Here is a 12,660-nt window from a genome sequence, read left to right on the forward strand (position 1 = left end):
TTTTAACTGTTTATTGTGCATAAATGTTGTTTCCTTTAATTATATTCTTATAAGCTAAAGGGAAAAGCAATTTGTTTGGCTTCTCCAGTTTCCCCAGCACACTTGGCACAGGCTGAGCACACAGCAGGTGCTCAATAAGGAATTAATAATTGCTAGTGGGTAAGATGTATTTAACCAATTTTTAAGCTTTCTAGGTTTTGACAACTGATTTCTGTTTTTTTATATCTGTTTACTGAACAGGGAAATAAGACACAGCAAAAATATCCCAAAAATGACAATATTATTTTAAATGTTTAGAGGAAAGTTATTTTAATAGAGCTTAACTTTTTTCCACAGTTAATATTAAAAACTATTTGATCTGAAGAGTTCTCAAACAATTTATACAAAGTGTAGGAAAAACAAACTCAGTTTTACCTACTATATCTCACAACACAACATACTTCTGTGATCAGATATGTGGGGTTTTCCCCACACACCAAGCAAGCAATCAGTTCTGCAGTGGACCCCAGCTGGATGTCCTCTAACTCAATTCTGACACTATCTACCTGGAAATAGTATCAGATCCCACAGGTTAAGGGCTCAGTCTCCAAGACTGCCCCCTATTTCTGATGCCAATTGCAAGCCCCAGGTTGTTTTATTTTTTTTTTTTTTACCTGCACTTCTGACCAACTGGCTATAAACTGGGGTTCCCATGACCCCCTTCTTGAGTTTGATTAATATGCTAGAGTGGCTCACAGAACTCAGGGAAACACTGACTTCCATTTACCAGTTCATTATAAAGGATATTTTAAAGGACACAAATGAACAGCCAGATGAGGAGATACATAGGGCAAGGTCTGGAAGGGTTCCAAGCACAAGAGTTTCTGTCCCCATGGAGCTGGAGTGCATAAACCCTCCCGGCACATGGAGGTGTTCTTGCTCACCTCTCAGGAAGCCCCCTGAACTCAGTCCTTCTGGGTTTTCATGGAGGCTTTAGTACATGGCATGACTGATGAAATCATCAGCCATTGGGTTAGCAACACAACCTTCAGCCCCTCTCCCCTCCTCAGAGGTGGGGGGATGAAGCTGTGAGGTCCAACTCTCTGAGGACAAGGGTGGTCCCCCTGGCAACCAACCCCCCCACCCAATGGTTATATAGGGACTTCCCAAAAATCACCTCATTAACACAAGCTCAGGTGTGGCTGAAAGGGGTTTGTTATAAATACCATAAGACTGTCTTTTAACTTTATGGCTCTGGAGTTGTTCTGGCTGTTTCAGGAACTAAAGGCAAAAGGCCAAATATTTTAACAAAAGATACTCTTCTTGCTCTAGTCACTTAGAAAATTACAAGGGTTACAGAAGCAGTCAGCCAGGAACCAAGGAGAAAAACCAAAACATACATATCATAATATCACACTAAAATTTGTAAAAGTTATTCTTTATAGTTTTAGCTTTCCAAAATTTATGTGCATTAGCCCTTAAAAGCATATATTTATAGTACATAATATTTATAATATACCATACTTAGGATAATAAAAAGCAAATTCTTGTTTTCCTAAGTTAATATCATTTAAGAACTGAAGAGAAATTTTTCTAGGCACATACTAAGGAAAAATATTCTCTCTCTTAAAACATAAAACATATCTCTATTACCAAGGGTTAAAACGTAAAAGATACTTACAGCTCCTTCTTGATCAACATCAGCTCCCATGGCCAATAAATGTTTTACACATTCCAAATGACCCTTTCGTGCGGCCCAAACCAAAGGGGTAGTTCCATACTATTAAAACAAACAATAAATTTAAAATTATTATCAGAGAAACTACCTTTAAACATGAATTTTGATAAAAATCATAAAGTATTCTTAAATAACTAATATACTAAGCATAATTTTAATCCTAGATAAATCCTATTTTCCCCATTTTATTTCTCCTGAATACATGATTAACCACTACATAATTTGTCTTTTAATCAACTTTATTTAACTTTTATAATTGGTGACAATTTTTCCATCATGAAGTTATACAGCCCCAAGTTTTCAACAAGCTTTCATTGCTTCCCTTATCTTGTGAAAGAGGATGTCAAGTCCACCAGTCTGACACAGGCAAAAATAGTAACGGCCAAGTGCCAAACACAGTTCTCACTACTGTACGTGGATTAACACATGCACTCCTTCTCACAAGAAGTACAATTCACAATATCACATTTTTCACAGATGAGGAAACTGAGGGCAAGAGGTTAACAGGCTAAAATCCCAAAGCTACGAAGAAGTAGAACAAGACCCATGAACCCAACAAGCCTGCCTTCAGAGTCTCTTAACCACCACCCCAAATGAGCCTCTATACTTGATAACTTCAGCCTAGAAACGGCACTCAAAAGCTCCTTTCCTGGAATGTGATTCAGTACAAATCATGCAGAAAGGCAATGCCTGCCTCTGGGGAGTCTGGCAATCAACAGACACATGAATAGGCACAGCGACCTTTAAGTACATGGGAGCCTGCAGATGGAAATTAACATTTAATGAGCATCTACTATCTCTTACAGCCCTGTCCAACAGAACTGTGTTGATGGAAATTCTCTATAATTCTATGCTGACCAACACAGTAGCCACTAGTCACATGTGACTATTAAGTGCTTGAAATGTGACGAGTGTGACTAAGGAGCTGAAGTTTTTATTTTATTTTATTTTAATTAATTAAAGTCTAAATAGCCATATGTGGCTAGTGGCTACTGCACTGGACAGCACAGCTCCATAAATTATGTCAGACACCCAGCAACCACACTGAGGAAAGTTGTAGCCCTGGGGGCTCTTCCTGATGGATGGGACCTCGTGACAGCCAGAATCACAAGGCAGCCAATACAGCACATGGGAGAAGGAACCTAAAAAAAGGAGGAAGGTGAGGAAAGGAAGGCAGCTGTCATGGCCACTGCCTCAAAGCAGGCTGAGAGAGACAAAAAAGGAATACAGGAGGAATTTCCCAACTTCACTTGGGCGTCCATAGTTATCTTCCAGAAGTAAATTCTTTTCTAGTGTCCTCCTTTGTAACATTTTTCTCTCATTGAAATGCCTTCCCTAACTCTACAAATCAGGATTTTAGACATCTTCAAAGAACACACATAGACAGACACTCACCCTTCATAAAGTCTTCTTTAAATATACTAATTATAATGGATCTCTCATCCTTTGACACTGCCTTAGATTGATTGTCCCCCCAAAACTTGACCCCCACTGTGACAGTGTTAAGAGGGTGGGAGATCCTATTATGGTAATCGAAAGGTGGGGCCTTGAAGAGGTGATTAGACAGTTGGACCATGCCATAGTGAAGAGATTAAAAATAGTGGTCAAAAGTGTGGTTTGGTGAGCTTTAAAAGGTGAGCAAATGAGAAGGTTGCTCTCTCCACTCCACCATTTTCACAATGTGAGAACTCTGTGTCAAGAAGGCCCTCACCATAAGTGTTCCCTGGACTTTGGATTTCTCACCCTCTGAAACTATAAGTAATAAATTTTGTTTTCTTTATAAATCACCCAGATCCAGGTATTTTGTTATAAGCAACAGAAATGGACTAATACAAACATCTACTGCATTTGATTTTTACCCCTGACAGAACTGAACTGCACAAGATTATACGTTATAATTCTTCTCTTTCCCCTATCCCATCACACTGGCCAGCTAGTCCTCACCCCATATTAAGCAGATAATCTCACTTTCATCGTTACAAAGAATTCTTGACATCCAACAACAAGACCTTTCACACTTTGCTTCCTGTCTATTTCAAAACGTCTCTGCAATCAGCATGCAGGATCTCCTCAGTTAAGTCTCTCCTCTTTTTCTCAAATTCTGGCTTCTTTACCTTCCTCTGTCTAATCACTTTGTGTGCTCTTGATCTTATCTTCCTCTGCTTCATCTAGAACCTTACTCAATAATCTCCTCCCACCTTATCGGTCTTTTCTTTGTATTCCCTCTTCCTGTTAGGTCTCAGATTTAGGTCCTTCCGATATCGGTCTCTCCTTCACTAACAAACGTTTCCAACAAACCACCATCTCAAGATACTCTCCATTGTCCTTTCTTTAAAACTTTTCAAAATAATTTATAATGGTTACTTCCAAGTCCTTACCAAAAGCCCCTTAAAAACTAGTTTCTGCTATAAACATTATCAAACCCTACCCCTGAGGTCACTGATAGTCTCTTACACCTGAGACTGCAGTACCTTCACTCAATTCCATTTTTCTTCCTGAAAAATGTAGTTTGAGCTATTGGCTGTCCCTTCCAAATGGAACTTTCAATTCACTCATCACCTCTGACATGTCACCAGCCAGACTCTCACCTCCAGAGACACGCCTGGTAACCTGCCCTTTGCTCTCCACTCCATCACTGCTGGCCCCAGTTCTCAGATCCACGCTCACACGATTCAGGAACCACCTCTATGCAAGCACGTCAGCAGCAGCCCAAATCTCTGCATCCACTCTCTAGGGGAACGCCTTTAATCACAGGCATTCCATCACTTCAACGTCAACACATCTAAAACTGACTTCATTTCTCTTCTCTAAAAATTAGTTCCCATTGAAACCCCCCTATTTCTGTCAGCAAAAAAAAGTATTCTCTTGGTCTTCAATCCATCCCACGGTGCACTATTAAAAGTTCATTTTTCTAAAATACTGCTTTGTGTCAGTCTACTCCATAAATACCCACCGATTTTCAGTGCCTACAGGGCAGGTTTCCAGGCTCCCCAGTCAGGTGCTCAAGGCCCACCTGAAGGCGGCTCCCTCCTCTCAGCTCCACCCCTCCCCACCAGGGCCAGCTTTTCCCACGTTAGTCCTCCCCACAACACCTCAACATGCATGCCATGGAAGTCACTCTCTGCTGCTTTCTGCTCTCATTTCCCCTGTGCCTGGTACAGTCTCCTCTCCTCCTCTTCAGTGATAAAAGTTCTACCTTTCTTCAAGGTCTAGAGCAAGTCTTAGCTCTTCTATTAAATCTTTACTAAATGCTCAGCCATCAGTGAATTCTCCCATTTTCAAACTCCTAAATCACTTGACCCCTTAGCTTTTGCATTTTATATGTCCTAATATCTCCCTGCTTCTCTGAATGGAGACCATTTCTTCCTGTCTTTCTATCTTCTATGTTAAAGTACGAGTATAGGGCACGGCACACAGTAGGACTAAACATTTCACAAAATGCTAAAGAGTGACAGATAAGGTAGTGTTACTGATAGAGTTTGGATGTGTTGTTCCCACCAAAACTTATGTGGAAATCTGATTCCCAATGTGGCAGCACTGGGAGCTGTTTGAGTCATGGGGGTGGATCCCTCATGAATGGATTAATGCTCTCCCTGGGGGCAGGGGCCTGAGTGAGGTCTCGCTCTATTAGTCCCCACGGGCACAGGTTGTCGAAAAGACCCTAGCATCTCCCCTCTTGCTCTCTTGCTTCCCCTCACCATGTGATCTGCTTGTACCCGCTGGCTGCCTGCCACTTTCCGCCATGAGTAGAAGCAGCCTAAGGCCCATGCCAGATGCAGCTGTCCCAGAATCGTAAGCCAAATAAACCTCTCTTCTTTATAAATTACCCAGCCTCAGGTATTCTTTTATAGCAACACAAAAAAACAGACTAATACAGATACCTAGAGGGCCTTGGATGCCAAAATGAAAAAATGAAGGTTTCTTCATGATATTAAATTGTCAAATCAGAACATCAACAGACTGAACTGTACACATTTTAGACACACCTCAAACCTCAGAGAAGTCTATCTGAATTAGCCAACAGTACAAGCAATATTCTTAAATACCATATTATAAATATTTGCAACAGCCTCCTTTACACTCCTCATTAAACTTTTTACATAATGCTTTAAAATTAAGGCATAACATGAATAAAGTGCAAAAAACACACTAATCTTAAGTATGTTATTCGATGATCTTTTACATATGTATACACCTGTGTAACTCACACCCACATCAAGATATAGATGATTTCCAGCACCCCCAATAAGGTTAAGCAATACTGTTTTAAAGAAATGTATGCTCAGAATCTATTCCAATTACAAAAAAACAAAAAAAAAAATCTTTAAGTAGTAGTTGTTTTCCTATATTTAGCTACATTATTAATTTGAAAAGAATATGATTACCCCAACAAGATACCTAATTCTAAGACAGCTAATGAAAATAATGGAGATACAAAATGAAAAATGAAAAAAAAGGAGTATTTCTTATCTTCATGAAACTTGTGCTCTAGTGGTAAGAGAGAGGTAGAAGTCGATCATTACAAGGCATAGGTTATGGGCACTAGTGGAAGGTACACAGAGAGCACCTACAGTACAAAGCAAGGAGACTTAACAAGGAAGGCAACATTTCAAATGAGCCCTGACAAATAAATCGGAGTTCACCAGGCAGAGGAGGCAATAACATTCATAACAGAGGAGACAGAACAAAGAGACAGGTTCACAGACTGTTAGACAATCTGCTGTAAGTAAAAACATAGCGTATGTGGAAAGGCACAGCAAGAAGTGAGCCCGGGAAGGTAGGCTGAAGCCAAATTGAGAAGCCCAGGCTCATTCTGAACACGGCAAGCCATCAAAGCTCTCCAGAAAGGAAGAATAAGATAATCAGATAGGTATTCAGTGTTTGAGGTGAGTGTTAAGGATAAAAAAAAAAAAGACTAGAACATTCTGGAGAGCTTTCTGGAAGTGATGGCAAATGAGCTGAACCTGGAGGATGAATGGTTGTGAGGCAGATGGGAGGAAAGGGCAGGGCACACTGCGAAACAGCATGTGGACTTGGGAGCCCACAGTCATCTGGGAGGCTGCAGGCAAGGCAGTATGGGGTACAGGTAGCAGGAAAAGGGGGAGAAAGGGCCACAAGGCCTATCTTCATCCATCATACTAGGGATGGTTTTTAGGACTGTAAGCGTAAGAGAGAGATAAAAAAACCTGAATTTTAGAAAGATCGTTCTTGCAACAATACTGAGAAAGGAGATAGGACTCAAGATTGAAAGAGGAGTTACAAGAGAAAACTTCAAACGATGAAGACAGAGAATCTATTATCTCTGTCCATTTTCTTGATAACAATGAATGAGACATAAAAAACATCAGAAAGATAACTTACTGCATAATACATATCTGAGAATCCATCTATGAGATATATGTCTATATAAAATACATTAATAAACACAAATACAAGATACATTAGATCAGGCTCATGAGATCATATGAAAATGTTTTACGACTCAGTCATACTGAATGGACATAATATGAACTGGAACCCAGAAAGATTCTGCTGACCTACCTTATCAGAGCAGTTGACTTTAGCACCATTTTGCAATAAAAGATGCACTATATCTGCATGGCCTCTCCCTGCTGCCCAAATGATTGGGTAAACACTGTACTGCTGGGATGAACAGGCAGGCAGGTAGGTAGGTAAGAAGGAAGGAAGGAAGACAAGAAGGAAAGGAGGGAGGGAAGGAAAGAGAAAAAAATCTTTTAGGTAGATATTTATCATACACATTTGCTAAATAAGTATCAAAGGAAGTAACACAAAGTAATATTTTTAAAAAACCAAGTTACAGACCATTCTCCACTTTAAAAACACACATAATACTCATAATACATAATTGGCAAGTAAGATGCATTCAACCTTAAGTAAACATATATTATGCACACAATTATGTTTATAAATAAACACAATTAATGTGATTATCTAGACAACAGGCAAAATAGGAAGAATGTGAAATAATAGGAATGTGAATACATATAACAGAACGTACAGAAAATGACATGGTTATTTGATAAATGTCTCTTTAAGTTCACATTATGAATGCATACCCACAGAAAACAGCCAGGGACTAAGGATTTCAAAATCTTATATAGTAATGTAAATGTTATATAGTAATAGTTAACATTTAAGCTCTAAGCTGCCTTTTTGTTGACAAAAATTGAGAAATAAACTTAGCTTGAGAAAAAAGTCTCATTTCATTACTGTGTTTTAAAATCACATTCTACATTATGTTTAATAAGATCTAGATAATTTCTATTCGTTACAAAGTCAAGTATAATCAGCCTTAAGTACTCCCGAAGAGCTTACCACTTATATTACAAATGAATTTTTTGTGAACACTTACCAGACCAGTGACACTTGGATTGGCACCATGAGAAAGCAGCAACTCTACCACTTCAGTACGGCCTTTGTAACACGCCCACATAAGAGCTGTCCATCCTCCCTAAAGGAAAAAAGGGGGTCAGGGGTAGGAGGGAGATAAAACTTCAGATTCTCTCCAAGCACAAAAATGCCACTAATGAACTTCCTTCTGTGAATATCTCTATAAAGCCACTGTTTTGTGAGGGCAGTACTATGCAGCTTTAAATTCCCAAGATGCCCGGAGAAATACAAAATAGCACAAGAAATAAGTAAAATCTCTTAAATCCACAAATGATTACTCCAAAGTTTACACTATATCGTACAAATTAAAATAGAGAACACTAGTGTTGGACCCTTCCAAATTTCTATGGTTTACTTTGGCTACCTAAAAACTTTTCTTCAGAAAATTTTTCTTCTATGTCCCTAGATATTCTCCTCCTTATATGAGTCTAGATTTTATCCAGAGAGGGATTTCAACAATCATATTCAACTCTTACATTTAAACACATCCTTTACACCTCAGATTATTATAGTGCTTCTTGCTAAAAAAAAGGGAGGATGCTAAGGCAATGCTCTTTACAGCAGGATTTCTAGGCGTGAAGGAGGTCATCAAGAATGAATTAACAGCGTAACATTCTACCGACTAAGCTACAGGGGCCACTTTCTCTTTTGCTATGATGCAATTTAATAAAAGAGATCAATGTAATCAAATGTTAGTAAGGAATGAGTGTTTTGTTTTTTTAAATCTGTATTTGGACCATCCATATTTGGTTCTGAAACTATAAATCACTTAATCCTTCTGATCCTGTTTCAACATCACTAAAAAGGGATAAAAAATACTGGTCCTAACCGGGAAAAGGCAAAGACACCACAAGGGAAAACATACCAGTGGTGGCCAGGGGTTGAGGAGTGAGTGGTGGCCAGGGATTGGGGATTGACAATAAAGAAGCCACATGAGGGGACGACTGAAGTGACGAAACTGTTCTGTACGGAACAGCAGCGGCGGATACGCAACACCGTGCACATGTCAAAACCCCAAACTGTAAAACACAGAGTGAATTCTACTACGTGTAAATTTTTCTAAAACTAAACCAGAATATAGAGAATATGGAGAGGAAGACAGAGGTATCAATATTATATCATTTTTAAAAATATATAGAAAGACACATAGATACAGAAATAGATGTATATGTATGCATAAGTACAGATATACACATGTATTACCCACATCTTTTAATTGAGAAGGACCACAAGCAGTGACGCCCCAACATCTAGATATTAGTTCCTAAATAACATTTTCCAATCAAAGGAGCCCAGCTTCATTGGAAAACTGGTTGATTACAGTGTCAGGGCAGGAAAAATACAAGATGAGCATAAGCCTGAAGAGTCTTGAGGTGCCAGAAAGGATAGACCATCTCGAAAAGACACAGAAGCCAGCCTGAAAGAGCTCCCAATGGCCGAAGTTGGAACAAATTAAGCAACAAAATAAGTATAGTACTGAATTGTAACCCAAAGAATAAATATTCATGAGTCTATATCAAGATGCATGTGTGTGTGTGTGTGTGTGTATATATATATATTTTTACAGGGGGTGGGAGAGAGAGAGGGAGGGGTAGAGGGGAGAGAGGGAAAGAAGACAGAAAGAAACAGAGACAGAGACAGAGAGTTCCAATTAATAAATGTAGAATGAATGTGGAAAATACAAAATCATCATTATAAAACCACAGTAATAACTGCTGCTCATAAGGTTCATTGATGGTTGCTAAAATGAATAAGTGAAAGTTTAATCAGAAACAGGACATGTTTAGTCTCAAAGCATCTTCCCCCAAATACTTAGTGATTACAAAAGGAAAAATAGTACCCTTACAGTGAAGAAACCTGACAGACAACCTCTTAACCAAGAGATCAAGTTTAACATCACCAGTGATACATACTGATACCATGTACCCCCTTGATGTGGTGCACCAAGCAGGCACATCCCACTGTGACATCTGTCCCAATAAAGCACAATCTCAATCTAATCATAAGAAACATCAGACAAATCCAAATTGAGTATATCAGACAAGTACTCTCCAAAAGTGGACGGTCATGAAAGACAAGGAGAGACTGACATGATTTATTTAGGTCAAATTGTAGGGCTAGGCATTTAGTCAAGTCAACTCTTACATACACCAATATTTTAACCTATAAAATACCTGCCCAGAATTTTTTAAATATCATACCTTCATTTTAATTTGAATAATGTGCCCCTATACAAGCATCTGTGAGATAAAACTTTAATCTCAAGAAAACTTTACCTAAATTCACAAAAATGGAAATATTGACACCAATTAACTATTGGAATGGCATTATATTTCATGAAACCCTTTTTTAGTTTGTGGCCCATCAAAGATCCTCCCAAGAAAGAATGCTCACTAGACTTTCTGACATTAAATCCTGGAATTATTCCTGAACCCCACAGAACCTCAATGGTCATTCTCCTCTCCTTACACAAGTCCCAGGGACTCTGCCTTCCCCTAGCTTGGTGGCTCCTACCATCCGCAAAATCCTTCAAGGTTACGTTCCTTCAACGCTAACTACTAAGGAAGACATAGTGCTCAGTTTTCCCAACTCTTGGTATTTCAAAACCAAATACAAATACCCTTTAAATGTTAAAGGTTTTGTGATCATTACTTTAGAGAAATAAGAAGAACCAAAAAATGTTCAAGGAACCATTTTTTATAAATCTCACCAAGTTTTTACACATTCAAAATGTACACTTTATAGTTCCTAACTCCCATGCTAATATATGTAAAAGAATGATACAGAAGAAAGCCTTTGGAGTAAGGCAGACCTAGGTTCAAAAGCCAGCCTGATTGCTTAATAGCTCTGCGACTTTGGGCAAAGATTCACTTCTCCCAGTCTCAATTTCCTCAACTATACATTGAGAACAAAATTAACCCTTAGTCCACAGAAACATTCTGAAAAATCAATTCAGTGATACAGAGGCTATAAGCACCTAAAGGAGCCAGGCATAGAACAGGCACCCAATGTTATTAATTCATCTGATAAACTGTTATGGTACCTTTAAGAAATTATTGAGAACTAGCTAACTCCCTGCATTTCCTTTCTGCTCCTGTATCAACAAGGTAAGAACATCACATTTTACTCTTTGGTGCCATACCCACCCTTTGCCTAGGTTACTGACATTATTATCTCCTCTCCATCATCTTTTATTGCAGTGCACTTCAATTTCTTTTTGGAAATAGGTAGGAAACAAAGGATTCTCTGTATCCTCCTATAAAAATATGTATTTCACACACTTCACTATGTTTTGAGAACAAATATAAGATTACACAAGTAAAACCACTGTGTAAACTATAATATACTATTAAGCGCAAGACGGTGGAAGGCTGCAGTCTCTTAAAAACTCAGATCATCTCTACTTCATAAAGCATTATTAGCGAAGTAAGACATGTTTTATATATCAAAGCGGATCACTTCCTCCCTTTCTTCTACTGTTAAAATTAACTTTTGAAAAGACTGGACATTTGACTGAATAAGCCAGAAATAATCCCTTTCTTCACCATTATGTTTTAACCAGATGCCAAGATCAAATAAGAGATAAGTGATAATTAAAGATCATATCTCAAACTTGTAATGTGTATAGACAGCATGTCTGAACAGAACTACACTCTAAAAATAAATCCACAAATTTTATATTGAAAAGTATAACTTTAAACAACTGATAAATATTTGCAAAAGTATACTATGTCCCTTTTGAAGTACTATATTAGGAAATAATCATCTAAGAAGTTCTAAAACATTGAAATATTACAAGATAATGATTTTTTTAACAATATTTCAGAATTTTAATCTCTGGAATAAACTGAAAATGATTACTAAGAATATTCTAAAAGAGGTACATTATAACTCCTGGGTTTTAAAACATGCTCGAGGGTCATTTCAATGCCCAATCCCAAATCCTAGAAACATTATCATATGACCCCCTCACATAAAAATAGAAGATTTCACATATATCTATTACTGTTAATAAGATTTCAGCTAATTAAGAATATATTATAAAAAACACACATACCATATCACGTTGTTCCAAATTAACCCCACATTTAAGTAGCTCTTCCACGATGTGTATGTGCCCTTCTTTTGATGCAGATATAAGTGCTGTCCAGTTATCCTTGAACACATATACAAAAATGTTACCATTTTAAAAACAAAAATAACATTCCAAAGGAGGGGAATAAATGTATTTACATACCAAATGATCATACCAAATTGACATGATTTGATCTGTTCTAATCTACTCTAAAATAATACTGAAGCTCTCTTAAGAACTTATCTGTCTACTTGTATTACTACTAATGATGCAGAAATGGTTTCCCAACTGCTTGTTCAGTAATCTCACTGGACTTCTAATCACATACTGTGTTTTTTAAAAAGGAGAAAAGATGACCATCAAAACCTCCAAGCTGATCCTTGTGGCTAGAAACTGAAAATTGAAATTAAAGAGCCTGTAATCAGATGTAAGAGCACATTCACAGGCTATTAAACTA

The 12,660-nt window shown here is 38.0% G+C and overlaps 1 protein-coding gene across 7 annotated transcripts in view; it reads right to left on the bottom strand.

Annotated features, from left to right (window-relative positions):
• Window positions 1-12,660, bottom strand: part of KIDINS220 (kinase D interacting substrate 220) — a 105,169-nt gene that overhangs the window by 76,986 nt on the left and 15,523 nt on the right. For 5 of the 7 annotated variants that reach the window (XM_063077672.1, XM_063077671.1, XM_063077675.1 and 2 more), the window contains exons 4-7: window positions 12,186-12,284; window positions 8,091-8,189; window positions 7,259-7,360; window positions 1,661-1,759 (exon numbers count right to left, since the gene is read on the bottom strand). In XM_063077672.1, the coding sequence (XP_062933742.1) occupies window positions 1,661-1,759; window positions 7,259-7,360; window positions 8,091-8,189; window positions 12,186-12,284 (399 nt within the window). The remainder of the gene's footprint in view (window positions 1-1,660; window positions 1,760-7,258; window positions 7,361-8,090; window positions 8,190-12,185; window positions 12,285-12,660) is intronic. The other 2 variants (XM_063077676.1, XM_063077673.1) reach the window with 1 other exon arrangement.

Source organism: Cynocephalus volans, chromosome 14 (assembly GCF_027409185.1).
Source record: "Cynocephalus volans isolate mCynVol1 chromosome 14, mCynVol1.pri, whole genome shotgun sequence".
NCBI lineage: Eukaryota > Metazoa > Chordata > Mammalia > Dermoptera > Cynocephalidae > Cynocephalus > Cynocephalus volans.